This window comes from Catharus ustulatus, chromosome 2 (genome assembly GCF_009819885.2).
Source record: "Catharus ustulatus isolate bCatUst1 chromosome 2, bCatUst1.pri.v2, whole genome shotgun sequence".
NCBI lineage: Eukaryota > Metazoa > Chordata > Aves > Passeriformes > Turdidae > Catharus > Catharus ustulatus.
Genome location: NC_046222.1, coordinates 50,849,224 through 50,871,536, shown reverse-complemented (window position 1 = coordinate 50,871,536; position 22,313 = coordinate 50,849,224). Strand labels below are relative to the sequence as shown.

Here is a 22,313-nt window from a genome sequence, read left to right as displayed (position 1 = left end):
TGCCTAGTGGGGTGTCAGAGAGGCGGCTGCTCTTCACACGCTGTGGGTGACACATTGTACAAATTCAAAGCTCCCACAAACATTAAACAAAGGCTTGTTCCAAGGCTATGGCAGCTTTCCCACAGCCCCAGCTGAGCAAACGGAAACGCTTCCCAAAAGCACATGCCGTAAAGGCTGTCCTTGGTGGTTCTGTGGGCTCAGGGCTATGTATGCCAAGATGTGCTGAGCAGCTTAAATAACAACCACTCCTGCACTAGCCCTTCCACTACCTCCCCTGACTCAGGGCATTACCCAGTCCACCAACACAGGATCAGAAACACAAAGGGATAGTTAAATTCAGGGATAATTAAACTCCTAGAGAGCCAAGGAGAGGAACCCTAATCCTGGCAGGCTGAAAAGTACTTTTCAACGTCTTGTGACATGGGAGCTTTCAGAGCAGTGATGGAGCTCATCCAGATTCCCATCCTGGGCTGGAGCTGGCGTGCATCAGCCCAGGGCAATGGCTTCATTAGCATCAGTGCCAGTGCCCAGCTCTCCAGCACAGGATCCCTGCGAGTACAGACAGTCCTCTGGAGACAGCTCCTGCCATCACTGAAGCCAAGCACTAAGAAAAAGGCTGCCTGAAATCCTCAAGAAGAGGAACTTATCACAAGAGACCTGGTAGAAACAGCAGCAGTTTTGTTTCTGTTTTGCTTTCAAAGGGTAAGCACCTTTTTCTCTCTCTATCCTACTGCTGGAGTACAGTTTGTACATCCCATCATTCAGATGTCTGACAAATTATTTCACAGAGTGTTCTTTATCCGTAGCTGTGACAAGCAAATTACACTAATTTAGGCTCATCTACCTTGGTCTCCAGGGACGCTGGGTATTAAATTGTCTCAGAACTGGCAGCCTGAAGCACTGTAACTACTCAGCCTGAAGGAAGACACTGGGATAGTTGCCCTACTCAACAAAAAAAAAAGGCTGCTCTATTCAGGGGAGGAACTAAAACTGGTGTAGGGATCACCACATTACTCATTCCTTCTGCAGAAATGAGGCTCATCTCTTAACCATGGCAACAATATTTACTCCAAATGGCATGTCAGCAACTTCACCACTGGCTCCAAGAACTACTCTCTGTCTTTCCTTCCTGATACACAGCAAATCCTATGAGATCCTGCAGGCTCCATTACCCCACTTGGTGACAGTCAAACTGCCTAACCATGCCCATAGAAGGATCAACAGGCTCCACGCAAGAGGTGGAGACCGCAATCAGCCTTTCAGTGAAGAGGGTTTGCCCAGCAGTGGCTTCAGAATGAAGGAATCATACAATATCCTAAATTGGAAGGGATTCACAAGGATTATCAAAGTCCAACTCCTGGTCCTGTACAGGACAACCCTAAAAATCACAGCACATGACTGAGAGCATTATCTAGGTGCTTGAACTCTGGCAGGCTTGGTACCATGGCCATTTCTCTGGGAAACCTGTTCCACTGTCCAGCCACCCTCTGGGTGAAGAACCTTTTCCTAATATCCAGCCTAAAGCTCCCCTGAAAAAAAAAAAAAAAGCTAAAAGAAAACCTGAACACTGGCCTACCCCTCAGCTGGGGCACTGCCATGGGGAACTCGGTGAGTGCACTGAGCATTTTCCTATTTATACATACACACAGAGAAAAGAACAGGATGAAAAGAGTCTCCTAGTTCTTCCTTCTAGGAAGGTAGGCCTGCTCCTCCCACCACTAATGCTGAAGCCCTCTTCAGAAGGGATCAGTGCAGAAGTTACTTATTTCTTCTTAAAGCAGCTGGATCTTTATTTGGCATGATGAATGCAGAGCTGCCACAGGCCAGGCTTGCTGGGAGTGCCAAGGTTAAGGTGTAATAGCAGATTTATCCCCACTATCAAGTTAAGCTTGTAGCCCATTTTCAACATAAGCCTATACTAGCAAAAAAATTTGTCCTTTAATCACAGCAACAAAGGCAGGCTCTCAGACTCCAGCTATTTTAAATGCACTCAGATGGGTCCAGATAATTGTTGGTGAGTAAGGAAAAGCTTTGAAGTTCTTGAATCCAGTAACAAAAGCTGAGCTGTGTGAGGAAAGAGACACAGCTTGCATGCTGGCTGCTGCTGCCATCTCCTCACGGGAATTTGTAACTCTTCTATTAAATCCTTCTCAAAGGTGCTTTCTTCTCCTCCCCTCTCTGTAACCCTCATGTAAAAACCCCATCAAGAGCATAACAACAGGATTAATGTACTTTTATACAGTTCACGAAAGTAATTTAGAGCTTTGACCTCAGTATTCCTACAGACAGCATTAAAAAGCTTATTTGATGCAGAAGATCCCTTATAGTTATCATTAATATGATGTGATTGACCTTATCTGCAATACAGAATCATACCTTGTCTTCAAGGCACCAGAGGTTATACCAAGCATTGAAAAACTTCTTCTTTCCAAAGTCCTAGAGAAAAAACCTCAAGTACCTCCTACCAAATGACTGAGACATCAGAACAAGTCAAATAGTAAGATCTGACTTCCCTGTAGGATTTGTTTGTTGATGCAATCTGCAATGTATCTACTAAAAATTATAAGTGAATGAAATTCAGAAAAGCAGGCTATTAAAAAATAAATGCAGAATATAATTTCATTTTATTATAATTATTTAATGAGTTGCGTCTTTATCTCAAATAGTTTTAATAAGAAAATTAAATTCAAGCATAAACTAATGGCAAGAGCACCTTTTGTCAAATCGATGCATTACCTATTGTAAAAATGAAATTCAAGCAAGCCTGCTACTTTTCAACTGTAGACATCACAATACAGTGGTATCAGATAAAGTCTGCTATTACATGAATAATGTTATTTTGCATTAATATGAATATGCATCAATAGGAAACAAAAATCTGGGCCAATAGCACATTAGCAAAAAACAGTTACTCTTGGCACCATCTGAGTACCTGGGAACAGTCTGGACATACCCAATGGGCAAGCTTAAAGCCTAGATATAAATTAAGAATAAAAACTGAAAATGCTTTCACTTGAAAAGCAAACCAGAAAGCTTAAGGCACTGCCACCTATAATTTGTTCCAGAAACCAAGGAAAGACAGATTTTAACACCTTTCATGTCAAAATTAAGAAGCCAGTATCATAAAAACAGCATAAATTCTGCACTCCAATTTTCTTCTTGAGTTTTAAGTCTCCTGAATACTTGAACCTGTAGTCCATCCAGTCAGGTAGTTTTATCTTCACCTCACACATGGTCTGCCTTTCAGGCTGGCTAATGATTTGGTTTTTGTTTTGCCCCCCATTGGCATCTCAATTCATTTGGAGGAATCACAGCAGTTGATATTCACACTACATGAAGCACCTGCCTACATATATGTCAAAATCATGGTGTGGTATTACCTATCAAAATAAGAATGAGCTACAGAAACCTCGGAAGAACTATCCAGACAGGAATGCCTCTGGATTTTGTAGATGAAAAGGAGCTGCCTGATCTTGGAAATGTTGCTGGCAATAAACCCACTTTTAGAGTATCTTCAGCTGATCAGCTACATGTACAGAACAAGAGCAATGCCTTTTTTTTCTGCTGTTTAAAAGAAAAAGTATCCTTCTCATGCATTAATGGAAGCCTGCTTTGCAATTCCTGTTGGATGCCATTTCTCAGGACACAACCAGATACAGATGTATGGATGGGGGAGAGAGGGGTTTTCAAGGACAAAAAGGAATACAGGCAAAGGTCATATGCAGATTTATGAAAAATAAATTTATTACATAACACCTTGTTTTAACAATGTTTGATTTTTTTACTCAGAATACTTGTGTCATTCATGTAAAATAGTTTGATACAGTACATTGTATGTAAGGTTTTTCCTCATAAATTCTAAGGCTCTCCTAACACCTTGTTCCTCTGCAGTAGGAATGGCACCCCTAAACAACGTGCGAACATTTAAAAAAAATTAACTGAACAAAATTTAAAATCCACTACACCAAGCTGGTTCTCAAAATTCATGACAAAATATCTGAATGGATGCCGCACCTTTTTAGGAAATATCATTCATGCTTTTTTAATCTCAAAGCATGCTCACAAATCATTAACACCAACAGGAAAAAAATAAAACACTGTCTATGACAATCATTTTCGTTTGTTTGCTGAACCAAACATGTTTATATCAATGACAACATACTTATTTTACTATCAAATAGCAGCTTTAATACCAGTCAAGTCATAGATTTCAAAACAAAAACAAAAACTCATGTTGGAAATAAATCTTTGGGATGTTTGTAATTGCTGGGAAAAAATGCAAACGCTTTCACGTTCTTAAAAAAATCTCATTGTAGCAATCGTGTCCGTCGTAAAACATTGATCTAGGTGGAAAATGAACCAACCCACAAAAGTCACTAAAAATAAACGTCTATCAAAACTGTCTGAGAGTTACGGTTAGTTTGCTTTTTTGCCATGGTAACATATACTGTATGCTTCAAGTACCAGTTCAAAGATGTCGTGTACTATTGGTCAGATGAAGTTGTTACACCAAGAGAATTCACCACATACGACAACAAAAATGCTTGCCCCTAGCACATTTCACAGCTTCACCTGCTACAGACTGTCACTGAAAAAAATGCATCGGTCAGTCTGAACCATGTCAAGTAAACTACAGAAGTAGCATATCCACAACACAAACCGTGCTAGCACTTTCTTTTCAAGTCTAACCCCAAAACCAGGTACAACGTGGGAGCCCCCACTCGGCCCCGTGGCAGGGGGTGGGTCGTGGCGGTGGGACAGGTGGGAGGTGTGGTTGTACAGTACATTCTCTGGCCCAAGCCGGGCTCCTGGCACGCAGCTGCGCGGCCGGTCCTGCAGCGTTAGCGCCGGCGTGCCGGCGGCACCGGGTGCAGCTCAGTACCGGTGGGTCTGGTGCGAGTACTGCGGCGGCTGCTGCGAGGTAGCTGAGTATCCCATGCTGCTCTGTGGCTGCGATGTGCTTGGTCCGGGGTTGGGGTAGGCAGCATGGGGGTTGGAACGCTGCAGGGGGAAAGCACAGACACACAGCCCTTCGTAACATGGACATCACAACAGTTTCACCGACTGACTTGCTTATTCAAGAGTGGCCCAGCATACACAGGCTCAAAGCAGCTGCACTTCCAGGCCTTGTTCCACTTATTCTGACTGCAGCAGGTAACAGGCATCAGGAACACCAGATCAGAAAGTGACAGATGCCAGCCTTCTGCTACCCACCCTAATGGGCATCTTCACCCACCACCCAGTCAAACCTCCAGCCAACCCTCCAGATACTACTGTGCACCTGCACATGACACTGGGCTAGCACCGCTCATGGCAGTGGTATTCTCCCTTCTACCAGGAAGGTACGCTGGGATGAAGGTCCAGGTGAGGCATCTTATTGCTGATGAGCCACTCTGCCTTATTCTGGAGATTTTCACAAAGAGGATATAGTTGCAACCCCTTTATGTTGACCTATGAGTACAGGCTGAGAGCACTGTGACTGGGCTAAGGTGTCAACTATTAGCAGCCTTAAAATACTTGAGGGAGAATTTAAAGACAACAGCAACACGTTCCTCAGTGGAACAAGATACACTCAGGCAAAAATGTCCTTAGATGGTGGCTTGGGAGGTTCAGGTGGGACACTGGAGGAGGGACCACTAAGGGGCCAGTACAACACTGGAAGAACCTGCCCAGAGAGCCTGTGAGGTTCATCTCTCTCTATGAAGGTTTTTAAGACTCAGTTTAACAAAGCCATGCTAACCTGAGTGAGTCAGAACTAGCAACAGCCCTGCTCCAAGTGGGAGACTTGGCTAGATGATTTCCAGAGGCCCCTTTTAATGAGCACTCCCACAATTGAGTGGAGCATTCATCATTGCAAGAAGCTCTCAGCAAATCAGCAACCACCAATTTTAACCTAGAAGTTACTATTTACTGATCATGGGTTATAAAGGAAAGAAGGACTGCCTGTGAGATTTGCAATATAAGCATCTGAGCACTTAGTAGCATTTAACATTTCATTAAATTTACACAATTTTAGTACATTACTCTGTTGGTTTACATTCACATTAAAGTTTACATCCCTCACAAAACTTTGCAACATCTAGAAACTCTGTAGCTTCTGAATTCTTGGTATCACAGAAACATGTTTTTTAGGACAAGCTGGTTTCTAGAAGAGGTCTAGAAACTTCTATAAAGTTTTGTTTATGTCAGGACTGGGGTATTGCTACTGAGACCTGAATAAGAAAAAATTGCGGTGAACCAACATCCTGAGAAAGTAAAATATAAAATCATAAGATGAAACAAAAACCCCAATTTTTTTTCTTGTATAGCATTTAGAACAGAAGCTATACCCAGGATGCTGAGATGACGGCAGAAATAAAAAAGGCATACTCTACTTGTTAACACACACTCACAGGACTGAGCTAACACCTCTAGAGAAAAGAGGAAGAAATGGCTGGACCAGCACTTAATGTCAATTGGAACAAACCAGCACTGCTGAACTGTACCATTAGCACACTGACTGAACTTTGTGACATTTGCCTTCAGCCTTGAGAGAAGGACTAAGGCATTCATCAGCAGAAGGGTCACAGTTCCGGGTCACCCTTCTCCATGTTGCAAATACAGAATGTACTTCAAAGAGCAAAAGTCTTGAATGTTGATTTTGCCCATGTGTGGCTTCTGTATGCAGGAAACCATCACAAGTTTAACTATTTAAAACTGACCACTCATTTCAGTTGTAAAATACTCCCTGCATCCTGACTTCTAAAACAGATCTTATTTTAAGACAGAAGCAATGAAAAAACAGATTCTTTCATTACACCCATAACAACAAAAGGCTTTTGTTTAAGAACAAAAGTAAATATCCAATCCTTTCTAAATACCATTAAGCACCCAGAGGGTTATCACAAGCAAAAGCTCAGAGTAGTGGAATTGCTACAGCCTGTTTAATCACATTGCCTTTGGGAGTGTCACATTGCAGATTTAAACAAGGAGGCAAGAAAGTCTGTGTGCCATGTGTCTACTATTTTTATGCATGGCAGAAAAGGATACGAGGTCAATGTGCCCTGCAGAGTAATTTGACTTCTGAGTGAATGCAGAAACTGTCTTAGTGTGCCTTGCCCAGGAGATGGCAATCCTTCTTCACAGGCTTTATATGGTGAATTTGAGCAAATCTAATGAAGAACAAAGGAACAGGTGTTTGATTAAACAGAGGGCTGCATTGTAATGTTTGTTTTCCCTCTTCTCAAGTTGCGGGATCAGAAGCAAAAAATGTGAGGAATTTTTTTCAGGAAGACCTGAAACCATCAGTTGGAAGCTCTTAACTGCTTTTGTTCTAGAGCTAGCAAGTTCAGGTCTCCTCTCTTTGATTATCATGTTTTCCAGACACTTTAATCAGAAGAAATCTACTGACTGCCTCTTTGTAAGGCTAGGAGGGAAAAGATTTATTTTTTCGAAAACCAGGTATTTTCCCTTCTAGAGAGACAGCAGAAATATTGGTCAGGAGCAATCAAGTTACCAGTAAGAGGTCCTGAAACAAAAAAGCAGCAGCTATCATTATCTTAAGGGAAAAGTATTCTGAAATTATGTTTTTCACAAGGGCTGCCCCAGCTGTAATTCCAGGATGGATAGATATCTGTGAGTACAAAAATTCCGATGAGCATGAACTGAAAACGAACCAACGCCAACTCTGGCCGAGCAATTTGTGTCCTCTGACTTGTTAGCCAGCAAACCTCAGCTCTCGCTCACAGAACTAGGAGGAGCTGAAGTTTGTTCAAAATGCCACAATACAACAGCAAAATGAGGTGAAGGGCATGTAAATAGGGCATGTAAATGGGGCTCCCTGACACAGCACACAAAACCTCTGAATCAACCTCCTTAAGACTGTGACTCTACCCGAGGGCAAGATTAAGGAAGTTTCAGCTGCATTTGCCTTCTGCTTTGTGTCTATGTTTTTAAGAAGTGGGAGAAAGAGCTAATTAAAAGACCAAAACAGCAACTGACTGCAGCTTGCCAGATTGAAAGGGATGAAATTCCTATAAGAGTGCCTGTGATGGATAATGCTACCAAAAGAAAGATGACATTTATACTTAGAGGCACCCCACCCTGCAGAACTATAGTTAAGGCTCACCACTGTCTCAAACAGCTCTAAAAACGTATATTGTTCAAGGAGAATGACTTGCAAACTGATGTGTTATTGATGTATCCTGAGATAATCTGAACAAAGGCACTTGGGGACTATATGAAGGGTCTCACAATAAAGCTCCTGGAAATGATCTTATTTTACATTTTTTTCAGTACTTTCAAGTTTTGGCCAATGCTGAGAGTATACAGAGTTTACACATTTAGGTAAGGATGAAGGCAATGCCCCCAGGCAGCTTCTGAGGCTATCTGGTACTCTCAGGAACAAACTCTGAAATGCAAGATTTCAAAGCCTGTGGATGATACAAGCCCACTGGTGGTCCATGGAGAAGCCGTATCAAACTGAAAGGCAAGTTGACAGCAGCAGCTTTACTGACTCAATTTTTTAACACTCTCTATATTTTGCTACAGACTATAAGCACAGCTAAGTTAGTTTCCATTATCAGGGTCTCATATTTAGATATTAATCTTTAAATTAACTGAAAACATTGTCAGTAATTTCCAACTTCCCCATCTTTTGATTTCATTCAAGACTATCTGCCAACTGGCTGCCTGTATTGTGCATTCCACATAAGCCAGTATGCAATGGTTAGTTCCTGCAGGCTAACATTTCCAGCAGCATGCCTCCTCTTGAAATCACCTATTCCCTAGGCTTGCAAAAATCTGCTGTTCTCTAACTGCTCCTGTGAACCATTTGAAGTCTTCCCTGCTCCTCTTTTGTAATTTCTTAGCTTGTATTAACGGTTCTCTCCTTAACTCTCCTCCCCCCAGTTTCCAGTAGCAGTCTCATCCAAATCCAAAAACTCAGGTATCATCTGCTGGGATGATGAAGATACTCTTACACTCCAGGCTCTGCTTTCTTAATGCCTGAGCACAAGTTCAAACACAGGAAGGCCAGAACATATTTTTCATGTTTTCCTCAAGTGCTTTTTTCCCAATGCACCTCCTCATCTTCCTCACTCATAGACTGCCATCACCTCACCTGTCTTCAGATCTGTAACATTTGGCTTATTCAATGTGGAATCTCCCTTGATCTTCAAAAAAGATTATGACAGCATGCCAAGTCTTTATGCCAAGTCATCCAAAATACTGTTTCTGCAACCATTAATCCAACTAAAGATTCAAATTCTCGTTTCACAGGTTTTTTACTGCAATATCCTCTGCCACCTACCATTACAAGCTTGTTTGAGCATGAAATGGCATTTTTAGGTGATACAGAGCACAGCATATCAGGCTCCTGGTCCATAACATTAGTGTTCCCTAATATGAAGGAAATAATTAGTAACTCTAATCATGTCTGATCCTAATTTCCTTACTGCCAACCTAAAGAGCATCAGGATATCAACAAATCATCAACTAAATGAATCTGAAAAAAAAATCAAAATATGCCAAAAACTAACAGTTTAATACAGTGACATTTACAAAGTTACTTTTTTAGTTTGAAGAAACATGCTCTAAACATGAAAAGCAAATACACAATATGTGAATAAAACAAAATACCTGATAGTCTGAGGTCATAATAAGTCCACCTGAGGTAGTGGTAGGAGGAACAACTCTCACTTTTTTCAGTGGGGGTCCCTGTGTGTGACTGTTGTCTTGGTTCCCTGGATGACCAGTTCCATTAGTATGGTTATTGCCCTGCTGCTGCTGCTGGTTCTTCTCAATTGTTTAAACACAAAGAAAAATTTCAACTCAAAAGCAGTACATGAAATAACATGAAATCAGGAAATAGTGTAAAAGCCAGTGAAACATGATGATACTGTTCTTCTAGTACTTACTTTGTCTCCTTTATCATCTGGTTCTTCTTCTGTTAAAAATTCTCGTTTTGGATAAGGGATTTGACAACCTGCAAAAACACTGTCCCCCAAAAAAGTCTATTTATCACTGTATTAGAACAGAAGGGTTAGACCTGTAAGATTCACACTTTACCCATGATAGTTTCAAGTTGCCTGAGCCATCATTTAATACTTGCAACTAAGGGAGAAATTTTCCCTATCACCATATTCTAAACTTTGTAAAAACATCCACACTTTATTTTAATGTTCATTTTACTCTTATACACTAACTTAAACTCCCAAAAATTTTTTTGTTGGTTAGAAAAGTACATCACCTGTTAAGTATCTGCAAGGGCACAAAGAGCTATCTCACTATAGCTATTGTGTAATTCAGTCTCAGGACTAACTAAAAATATTACTGGAAATTTCACTGACTATTAACAAAACCACCTGGAAAAAAAGTTTTAAAGTAAATAGAAATTTCACCTGTCAATTCATATCTCACAGTCCACATGGATTTGCTACTGCTAGTGCAAGCTAACATTTATGTGCCCTTCATCAGTAGAACGCATTTATAATAAAGTCTTTGTACACCTGTTAGCAATATTCATTGTGTATTCACACTAAATGTCAACCTAAATTTGAGAAAAAAGCCAAACACTACCTTAAAGTGGTTTCTGCAACAGCCAATCATTTGCATGACTTTAAATCACAAAGAGAGGTCAGGAGATGCTATAAATAATCGAGTAGGCTTTAGTGAAATAATTTCATTTTTAATTAATTCCTTATAAGTATACATATTTTATAAATTCTTCCCTACATCAGGATAGAGAATTACAGACAGGATGTACTAATAGCTTTCCTAAAAGGGTGTACAGTCATGCTCTCTGGCTAGTCTTTTGGAAGAAGGGCTTAATTTTTAATGAAATCACTCATTGTCCATAAATTTTCTCCCTTTTGTAAATCTGCTTGTGCAAACAAAAAAGAGGAGTGTCTACAGAAAATGGATTTAAGTTGTTAAGGATGACAGCACAGAGACACAGAGCTGACTTTCCCCATCCAGCGAATTTACAACAAAGGCTAAGACAAAAATGTAAACTAATTAGAGACTGTCATCTGGTATTCTGAGGCAGAGAACTGGACCTGCAGGCACTTAGCAGTTGTCTACCAAGATCTGCAGCATGTATAATCAACCTGTCAGTGAGTAACAAGATTAGTGCTGCAACTAATAGGATCAACGTTCCATAAAGCAAGAGATTAATAAAAATGCTACTTAATTTTTAAAACCACGAATGGCATTTTAGTGGTTATAGCTTTCTTCGGTTGTTAGACAGTATTTAGCTCAATATTCACAAACATACTTAGGGCAGAAAGAAAGCACAGCTCTAAAGCTTCTCTGAATGCACTGATAGGTTAATAAACTGACCACTTACTCGGATGTGGGAAGAGGATCTTCCAAGAAGTAAGGATCCTGCATAGCCTGTTCTGAGGTAATTCTCTTTATCGGATCCATAGTGAGCAATTTCTGAAGCTGGGGAAAGAAAGAAAAAAAACATCTTCACATTACCAAAACTATGCATAGAAACTTCACTGTATTCCTGAAAGACAAGATGATATAAATGTGTCTGAACTCAAAAGCCGAACCACAAATGGCATAACCACATTCTTCTCTCCTGTTAAAATAGAAACTTCATTTCCTATCAAAGGACATCTATTTTCACTTGCAAAGACCAGGACACTCAGTTCCAGGCACAAATGTTCTATCAAAACCATTCAAAAAGTTTCCACAATGTACTAGCAACTTTAATCACAAAATTATTTGGGTTGGAAGGGCCCTTTCAAGGTCAGTTAGTCCAACGTTCTGCCATGGGCAGCAACACATTTAACTAAACCAGGTTGCTCAGAGCCCTGTCAAGCCCAACCTGGAACACTTCCAATGATGGGGCATCCAGAAATTTGTGCAACCTGTTCCAGAGCCTCATCACTCTCTGAATAAAAGATTTCTTCTAATATCCAATCTAAATCCTCTTTATTTAATTATAAAGCCATTATCTCTTATTCTATCAAAAAAATGTTCCTCTTCAGCTTTCTTGGAGACCCCCTTTCCAAGTATTGAAAGGTGCTATAAGGTCTCCTGGGAACCTTCTCTTCTCCAGGCTGAACAAACCCTGCTCTCTCAGCCTGTCTTCAGAGGAGAGGTGCTCCAGACCTCTGATCACCTTTATGGCCCTCCTCTGGACACAGCACTCTAGGTGAGGTCATGTGAACTAGCAACACCAGACCATAAGTCCTATTTATTTTATTTAGCTCTAGTGCTGAGTTGCAGTGATGCATTCTTAAACTACGTGTTTCTTATTCAAAAAGTTTGGTGTACATGCATATACTTCTCTCCATGCACCCAAGCAGCTGTGCTGGACAAGCAACATAAGATAACCTTCAGATACCACACAGAAAAATAGTGAGTTTTTATGTTTCACCAACACAACACAGTGCCCAAGGCAAAATTGCACCATGACATATTGTAAAAGACAATGGTCTTCAAGGCAAAATTGCACCATGACATATTGTAAAAGACAATGGTCTTCAAAACAAACGTTTCACTTTTAACCTGTACTGGGTTATTCTAAAACTGTGCCTCTAACAAGAAAATACATATGTAGATATTATTAATTTACATTTCCTATTCATACTTTTTATAGGATTCATATATTCACCTTTTTAAAAAGATCCAGTGTCATGATCTAACTCTGAACTGGTCCTTTCTTTTCACTAGCTATTAAGTGAGAATTCATAACTGCAACGCAAATCTCCACACTTCAAAAGCCGAGGTTGAGAAAGTACAGTTCTCTCCTCAGCCTTCAGTTTTGACAGCATGGTTAAGAACATCATAACTATGAATTACCACCATCAATCCACTTATGTTTTTCACATCATCCACAAGAACTCACAGTAAGTTATTTCAGCTCTCTGAGTCTACATGAAGTTTTTAGAGAATAGTACGTTGAACAAGCCAATTCTTACTCTCCCAAAAAGCACTACCAAGAGCCAGAAAAAGAAAAGGCAAAACATGACAAAGAACTGCCAACACATTGAAAAACACAAATAAAAAGCACTGCAAAATTCTAATATCATTTCTGGTGACTGCATTCTAGCGCTGTCCATCACATGCTGACAAGTCTTGGTCATGATCAGCCATACAAAAAAGAAATCAAAATGATTGTGCCACCATTATCCACCCAGGGCATCAAAACTTTGGTTCTGCCCCCTAAAAACCACCTGGCCAGATGACACAATAAAAACACAGTATCTTTCACACATCATCAGTGAATGGGACAAACACTACAGTTCATATGGACCAAAGTAACCACATGGAAGATCAAGAATCACTAAATTAACCAGAAGCAGCAGCTGTTTACCATCCTCTAGGGCATATATAAGTAGGAAAAAAAATCAAGGATGTGGAAGTGGAGAAACAGTAAGTTGCAATAGCAGGCAGGAGCTGAAGTTTTCTTAACACATCAGTTCTGCCTGTGGAAATGGACCATGTACAAGAATGTCTGTAAAGAGGAGGAAAAAATCTGGTTCATTCAAGTTGGGGAATCAAAACTTTTTTTTTGGCACTGACAACAATCTCTAGATTTACATATTTTAAAACAGTAGATTATAAAGATCTTTTTAATCTGTTCTGATGCAGAGAGTAAAAGAAAAATATACTTGTATCTTAATAGCTGTGAAAGAGCAAGAGCTTGGAATATGTCTGGAAGAGCTGGCACCAAGAAAATCACTGGACTTGTTCAGACTTTGCTGGATACACCGAAGGCATTCATCGACAGTTAAGTTTAGCCTCAAACAAGAGTGGAAGCCTAAGACACATTCAAATTTTGGTAGCTCCTGAACAGTATTTTAAGATGTTAAGCTGGAAAACTCTGGTTTTTATGCAGGAACTTACCAAGTGGAATGCCTTGCTATCTGGTTTAACTTTATGTTTTTCCATATATTTGATAAGGCTGCAGTTGGTGTACCTGGAAAAGGAAACAGAAGTGATGTTTCTAATATGCAAATCATTGATAACTGCAAAGTTTTCTTGGTAGCCACAAAATATATTAATTAGAGCAGTTTAGTCTCTCTGCAAATCCAGTAAGCAGGGAAAAAAACACACTATCAACACCAGAGATTGCTTAAAAATCAGAACTGCAGAAAGGCATATTTCCCTCACATCCTTATAAAAGCATATCACACCCACACAAAAAGCACACTTTTAACTCACATGCAGACAGCAAACTATCAACTGGATTTAAACTGCCTGGTAGCAATTTTACTACTATACTGTTTGATTCTGTGCATTTCTCATGACAGTGAAGATAGAGATGCATACTAAGCTCATCTGAATGCTCTCCTGCAACTTACAGGTTTCTACAAGAACATTCCTGTATTTACTTCTTCTTTGAAGAGAAGCTCAAAAAACAAAAAAAAGTCTCAAAATGGTTGCAATAGCATGGCAGATAAAAGAAATGTATGTAACTGTACAGCCCCAAGTGCCTCAGCATTTGGGAAATCAGGCAACAAGGTGGTATTTTAAGTGCAGGTATTAGCCTGTGGCAATGGGACAGCCCCAGACACCAAACCTGACAATTATACCCACTGTTTGCTGGAAATGTTTTAAGGTTACCAGACCCCTTTTAAGCAGCTATTGCAGAAAATGATTGCCAGTACCACAGATTTGGGAACAGCTGTGCTTTGACACACCGTGCTTTGCAAACCTCAGAGCTGCATGGGATCTTACTGGCATCACCTGCTTCACACTTGCCACCTCACCCTTTACAGCCTCTCTGGCTTCTCTTCTGATCAACACCACCTCAACAGGTCAAGTTCACAACTGTGGAACAACTTGCATTTTTCACAATCTAAGTCACAATAATTTCACAGTCCTTGTTTGGCATCTCCATAGAAAATAACTTGAACTGCAAGAGATCTAGTGTAGGAAAGAGATATAAAATACACTTTATTAAGAAAGCTCAAGTCAGACTTACGTATTTCTCCGGAAATCTTTCATCAAGGTTGAATGTTCTGGCATCTTTTTTATGTCTTCCCAATCTTTATCTGCAAAGCAGTATTAATAATTCTTTCCCTTTCTCACTGAGAAAAACAAAGCATTTCCAAGTATCTCCACAGCCTTGATTTTTAATTTTTTTAAAAAATTCTGCTTCTCTAACCTTGCAGTTACTTATGTCTTTGTACTCCCTAGCTCCTATTCTTTCATCACCTCTTCACAATAAATCATACCAACACCTAAGAGGTTCCAGCTGTGTACTGATTAACTCAAGAACTTAAAAAAAATATGCCAGCTACAGCGCCCACAAAACACTGCTGAAGAAAAACACATCAGGCCTTGTGCTTGAACCCTTCAGGACTGTTAATTTATTTAGATACAGCTGTGATCTCAGGACAGGAGCACACAGAATTCCATCAAACCCTGTCTCCTCCTAAGGCATTCTCTGCTCTGACAGCACTTTTAGTTACAGGAAAATGCCTAGAGGTACTACTGCAAAGTGAAATACTGTTAGCAAAAAAAAAGTTTAAAAAAGTAAAGTTTGAATTAAAGAATAATTCATCTCAATGTAGAACAAGACTGAAATGGATTTTAAAATAAAACAAACTCACTAACAGCACCTAGTCTCAAATGTCTTAGTTCTAACTCTTGAAAAGGCTCTGTGAGCAAGCAATTTGGTTTAATTCAAATCTTTACTAAGTCTCATCACAACTGCAGAACACAAAGTTTAAAAGCATCAAATAAATAAACAAATAAATCAGATAATTATTTAATTATCACTTAGTTAAAATATTCTCATCTCTCCTATCCCAGAGACGTGAGAAACTGTTTCAGATATGGCAAGTGTCATTAAAATACAAAAAATTTGCTGCAATTGAAGGAAAAGCATTTCTTGGTAAGAATTCCAAAGGTCAAACAGACCATTAGAAAGGATTAATTAAACCAATCAGAAAACCAAAATGAGAGTATGATCTACTTATGTAAGCTATACAGAATCAATGTAAAACCCAAATCAACTAAGAAAAGTATAAAAGGGTAAAATGCTAGTTCAAAGCAGAAGGGGAGAGTATTGCTGGAAGAAACAAAAGTAAGGAGACAATATACAAAGGTAACATTAACGTGAATTTTTTACAGCAGTACAGAAGCAATGAAGTACGTACACACACAAAAAAACGTAAAAGGCAAAAATAAGAGCATGTTTAATAACAAAATTCTAGAACCACATAAACACATAGACCACAAAAGTCATGTGAAAGGAAGAGGCAAGTCCAGAAAAAAAAACCCAAAAGAAAGAAATAATTAATAGTAGAGGAGGGAACACAAGCAGTGAAGAGAAAGATAAACAAAAAGTAAAAGTACAGCCCCTGTAACTCTGACTCCTGTGATCATGTGAACATTAGAAGATAAAGTATTAACTGAAGTAAGGCAGCCTGCATAAAAACAAGACATGACCAACACTGAGGGGAAAATGCAACAAGTGATATCCCCATTGTAATTTGTTTAGGTTCACACAACCAGTTCTTTCTTCTTAGAATGAAGATATTTTTTCTATACCACCAGTTTTCCACCAGGGAGGAAAAAAAATATCAATACCCTTCATTACTTCCAAATGCAAAGTTTAATTTGGCATGAGTTAAACAAATGCATAATATTCACTAAATATATATATATATATTTTTGCTAGGTTTCAAAGATCAGTCGCCTTCCAAATCAATAATCAATATCAAACAAGTGCAGAAATATTCCTTCTTATTTTTAATTATCTACCATTAAATACAATCTTTGAAAACAATAAAACATTGGTACACACATACACAAAGATAACCCTATCATTAATAAAAATGAAAATATCTAATTTGACCATTGGATTCTATATTTATAACTCATGAAATAAAGATTGTGTTTGAACAGCTCTACTGCTTTGATCAGCTGCCACCTTCATATGCAAAGAAAGCAATGCGGATATCTTTCTTTGAACAGTGGTGATAAAAAATATAGTATGTACCTGCAGGAAATCCCATTACATTGAATATTCTGTCCAGCTGGTCATGGTGATAAGGATTACTAGTTTTGATATCTTCTTGTCGACAATGGAATATTGGTTCTGATGTTAGCAGCTCTGCAAATATACACCCTATGGCCCAAATATCTTTAAAAAAGGAGAACAGAAATAAAAACAACAAATGAATCTTTCCAAAAGCATCTGGTTGAGGCACAAAGTTAGAGCTTAGCTTATCAGGGATAAGGTTCCTGCATTGAAAATCTCAAGTTTCTATTTTAGAAGTGCAGTACTTCCTCAACTTTTTCTTTTAACTTGAATGGAGGTACCCAATGCAGTAACTACACAAGAGCTGAGAGAATAGCATACAAGTTTTTGTAGGGTTTGTGAAGTGTAGTTACCACTTAACATTATAAAAAATTAATTTGGTTGAGATTAAAAGTGAAGGAAACTACTGGGGCAACTGTCAACACACGAAACACAAAGAAAAGCCAACCAGCATCTTGCCCATTCAGTACCACACTGTCCTGACCAAGAAACGCGCAATCACTGACCAGCCAAGTTTAAGTAGTAAATGACCCCAAAAGTACAAGCTGAAAATTAGCAGTATTGGTATAAATCAAATGATATCTGCCACAGCTTGAGAGTAACAAACCAATTGCTACAAGCCCACATACCTCACAACTTTTTCATAACATTCACTTTAAAAAACCACAAACCCTACAACCTTTCTCTTTTAACTGTTGCTTTCCTGTCTAATAATCAGACCCCCTGAATTTTCCCAGTTGTTTTCTCAATTTTTTTCTAGTATATACAAACACAATTTTTAACTCAAAATAGTGCTACATTGAGCCTTGAATGAACAAGGTCATAAACAAGGACAAAAGCAAATAATGTAGACAGCACAACCCCATTACTCAGTGTTTTTACAGAGTTATTTTTTATCCACACTGAAAAACTATTTACTAAAGGCTATGACTGCCCATGCAGTTTCACACACTGCAATCAGAAGAAATGGCAGTAAAGTGAGGGAATATGCAAATACAACAAACTAAGGAGTTTAAAGAAACATACAAAAAATGTATCTATAAAAGAAACACAGTATTAACAGAAAAGTCAACAAGAATACATTTAAGGCATAGACATTAGAATTGATGACAGAAACACACATACGATCTCTAAAACAACAAAACAAGAAAAGAAGATTGAGTTCTGAGGAAGACTTCCAGGTTACAGAAACAACAACACACTATGTTGACATACAACCTCCATGCCTGTGCCAAGTGGAGTAGCTGCTAAGGAAGTTATTTCCTCCCAGAACTGGTTGCCAGCCTTTAACACATCTTTTAAACCAGGTAGCAAGAGAAAAACTTCCCAGTGCTTTTTCCTACAGTCTCTCTCCCTTCCATAGCAAAGCTGATCAATCCAGTAGAAGTGATCTGCCTCCAGTTTGCTGTTGGGTTGTTCCCCTGTTCTACAGCTCACAAAAGCTCTGGCCATCTGTCATTTATCTTTGAAAAAGACACAGAGAGCCTGAAATGCAGTTTAATTTTACAGGTCAGCTTCAGTGCAGCCACTATATTCTCCATTCTGTATATTCTTTATTTCATATATTTATTACACTAGGTAACAACCTCTGCAATAAAATTAATGCACTGTGACTCACAGTCATCCTAATATGAATTCTACTAGCAGTTCAAAGATGCTTCCTTATTTTTTATAGCCTCTAACATCATTTATGAAAGTTGTGTGTGAAAGCCACAAACTTAGATTGCTTTGCAGGGCATTTGGAGCCAAAGTCCAGCAATACATTTAATTTCTATGTATACAGCCTGAAACCTCAGTAAACAAAACAATTTGTCAAAGATTCACGTTTCTTCAAGAAACAAGTAATGTACCTTTAACTCAGCTACTGTCCTTTGAACAATTTATCAAAGCTTTAATATCTGGGTATGGTTTACATAAAGAACAAAATAGTACATTTTTGTCCAATTTACTTACCAATAGCTTTGGTATAATGCCTTGCTCCAAGAAGTAACTCTGGAGCTCGATACCAGAAGGTTACAACTACTGGATCCAAGTCTGCTAAAGGCTTCAGAGGTGAATTAAATAATCGGGCAAAGCCCATGTCAGCTGCAAAATTCAAAGAGAGATGCTTTAAAATTTGAGGGAAACCAACAATCTTCTTTTTTTTTTTTTTTAACAATCTGAACAATCTGATTGAGTTTACTTGTTAGCACTATCATCACTCCTAAATCAAATGCAAAGGCAGACTGTAGCAGATATGAACTCTGAGCAGCTTCTTTCTGTAGAAGTTACTGGATGGCATCACCTATGTGGTATATCATTATAAATCATTACTAACGTGAGTCATTTACAACAAAGAATTAACCACTGTTCTGAAGAAGTGCATCAGCTTCTCAGGACACTGGTAAATCCTGACTCATTTTACCTGATGTTCTCTGGTAAAATACTCCCATTATTACAGGATGCTTTTTCACAAAGCAGCAATTTTTCAAGTGAGCAAAATGCAGATTCTGCAAAGGTTAGAATGATTTATAATACATACGTGCACGTGACAAAAGCTCCCTCCTCATGAACTTAGCTGTAGCATGACTTCACACAAAAACAGCAACTAAGCCTACAGCATCTGCCTCCCTGCTGATTTTCTATCAAGATGCATTTCCAGTACCAATATACCAGTACCATTCAGGCTATGATTTTAAAATTTGGGTTGTGGGCACTATATCATTAAAAACTGTTTTTTAGAATTTGCAGTATACAACTGCCTAGAAAGTTGTCTGAACTACCAAATGTAAGTCATACAGGAAAAAATGGGCAGAGACTAGAATATGCAGCTTCTCCCATGAAATTGCTTTCCTGACCCACCAACCCCCAAATCCCAAGACAGAGTGACCCTATCATGTAGGGATATTCACATGCTGAGAAAGACTTAAATGAAATGAGATGAGCAGCCACCCTGAGGGAGAACGACCTACATGCTATAGCTCACTGAGGGAGTACTACAGTGTAAATATGGGTCTCCAACTTGACTACACAATCCTAAATAATTTTTTCATATGCATTCCTATTTATGATTGCTTTAATGCATTTAAAAAGAGAAGCATTTTACAGTTGTTTACATTAAAAAATCAATTACTCAAAATTGATCAAAACATTAATAACTATGAATAATAATGAAAATTGCTGGCAGAAAGCGAATCTATGACCCAAAAAGACACAAAAAGCCTATAAAAATTATTTTAAGTTAAATACCAGTTATGTATTTTTTAGAAAAATTAAGTTACACTGGAAAAGTGGAAGCCCTTTGTACGTATATAACTTCTGCATTCTTTTACTGCTGTGGCAATCTTAAGAAAATAAGAAAAGAAAAAAATCTACATTTTGATAATACACTTAAAAATCCAAGGTTCCCCTCCCTCTTTCCCTGCTGGGAATGGATGGCTCAGAGGACTGGTGGCCCAATACAGAATCTTTCACCTGTCCATTAACAGAGTCTGAGTTAATTTGGTTGTTCACTAAGTTATTCTCAAATTAATTCAAAACTATAAATTAAGAAATAAATGGGTGGTCTATGTAAAATTACTAGCAAGTAGTTGTGTACAGCAAATATCACCACCACTGTCGAAAGTGAGTCCAGAGGATGACCTACATTCTCTGTTTTGGAAGAAAACCTCCATGAAGAGTAAGGTAATATGAAGAAATTTTCCCCGCTGCTGTCCGTGTTGTACCTGTTTTCTATGCAGACCTTAATCTCTACTGTGAACCTTAAAGCTCAGAAATGCATTAAAAACTTTCAGAGTAGGATCTGCAGAAGCCTTTAAGCCTGGCCTATTACTCCTTGGATTCCCAAGGACAAGGGAAGGCCTAGAGCAGCACTGAACGCTGCCTGAAAATCCTACCCTGAATCATTATACTAGTGATTAACAATGTAGTTCAGATAAACAAAACAGCAAGAGAACAGAGTAACAATGCAGAAGAGTAATCTCATAAAATAAAGCCAGAGGGAAGTGAAAAAGATGAACTAGTTTTAAAAAACCTTTCCAAATGGGGCTGCATTACCATAACAAATGTAAGCAGGCTGTGCATTAGTAGCCTGCTATTACAGCACTGCCATGATAATGCACAGCCTGGTACAGTTTATTATCGTTAGACTACTGTTAATTTTTATTTATGCATTTAGTTTAAAACAGTTGAACTTCTACACATCATCCTCTCACTGCAAATAGTAACTCGCACCAGAAAATGTTAAAATAGTGTGGAAGTGTTGGGTCCTTTCTAACCTGGTACACCCCAGGCTAAGCATTTGGCGTTAGCTATTAGCTCTCGCTAAACATTTTGGATAGATCTGTGTTTTCTGCACTTTTAAGATCCCTTGAGTTCGTCTCCAAGGGACCTGCCTACTCTATCAAGAATATTTTGTAGGCTGAATGCCATCCTTTATTCCATTATAAGATTTAAGGTTTGCGCAATGAGTAGTTCCCTATTTAGATTTATATAAGCAGCAGCAAGATGTCATGGCATTAGAGGTAAATGGAGGAAATTTTAAAATCCCATTTCTTTCTCCTCCTTTCCTCCTAGCTAGCTGTCATCTTTAACCTCCCCCCTTGAAATTCCCCCAGCCCACAAAAACACCCACTTAAGCAAAATATAATGACATTTTCCACTTTTTGTTGATGAGGCTATAGCATTTAATTGTCAGAACTGGTACATGGGGCTAATATGATGAAGCCAGTCACTCAGAAAACAGCATTTAGGCAATGTGCCCGGGCACATACTGGTATTACAGTGACTACTTTAGGTGGTACAACTGCACCTTCAGAACATTCTAACTTAAATGCTACACTGGGACTTATCAAAGATATAAACATACCAATTTTTACTCTTCCTCGCTCAGGACCTTCACCCATAACTAAAATATTAGCAGGTTTCTGTGGAAAAAAAAATAAATATACAATACATATACCACGATAAACCTAAACATTAGTCTCTGAAAAGTTAATTAAGCTTTGTTTTGCCAGTTTTAAACCAACTTTGTTTTGACAAAAATTACAAGTTTCTCTGTCACAGTAAGGCTGTGCAAGGACCCAGACACAGGCTCTCCCTGACTATATCTTCCTCACATTTCTTCTCAGCATTGCTGTGCTTCAGCACCACATTCCCTACTGATGCCCTGGTGTCTGTCCTCAACACACACGAGCCGGCAGCCACGGAGCCGCTGGGATTTCTGCCCAAATCGCCCTAGATCCTTTCAGTGGGAGCAGCCCACTGCTGCCCACCATCCCAAATTCAGGGATGGAAAGCCAGCTCTACGGCAAGTTTTGCTCAGGGTTATTAGGCACATTCGTAC

General features: G+C 39.0%; 1 protein-coding gene across 3 annotated transcripts in view; it reads right to left on the bottom strand.

Annotated features, from left to right (window-relative positions):
- Window positions 1-3,720: 3,720 nt before the first annotated feature.
- LOC116992508 (cyclin-dependent kinase 8) overlaps window positions 3,721-22,313 on the bottom strand; it is a 76,963-nt gene continuing 58,370 nt past the window's right edge. Inside the window, exons 5-13 of one of the 3 annotated variants that reach the window (XM_033052207.2) lie at window positions 21,837-21,894; window positions 18,944-19,075; window positions 16,949-17,092; window positions 14,924-14,993; window positions 13,843-13,915; window positions 11,327-11,424; window positions 9,897-9,975; window positions 9,619-9,777; window positions 3,721-5,001 (exon numbers count right to left, since the gene is read on the bottom strand). In XM_033052207.2, the coding sequence (XP_032908098.1) occupies window positions 4,876-5,001; window positions 9,619-9,777; window positions 9,897-9,975; window positions 11,327-11,424; window positions 13,843-13,915; window positions 14,924-14,993; window positions 16,949-17,092; window positions 18,944-19,075; window positions 21,837-21,894 (939 nt within the window). In that variant the 3' untranslated portion in view covers window positions 3,721-4,875. The remainder of the gene's footprint in view (window positions 5,002-9,618; window positions 9,778-9,896; window positions 9,976-11,326; window positions 11,425-13,842; window positions 13,916-14,923; window positions 14,994-16,948; window positions 17,093-18,943; window positions 19,076-21,836; window positions 21,895-22,313) is intronic. The other 2 variants (XM_033052208.2, XM_033052209.2) reach the window with 2 other exon arrangements.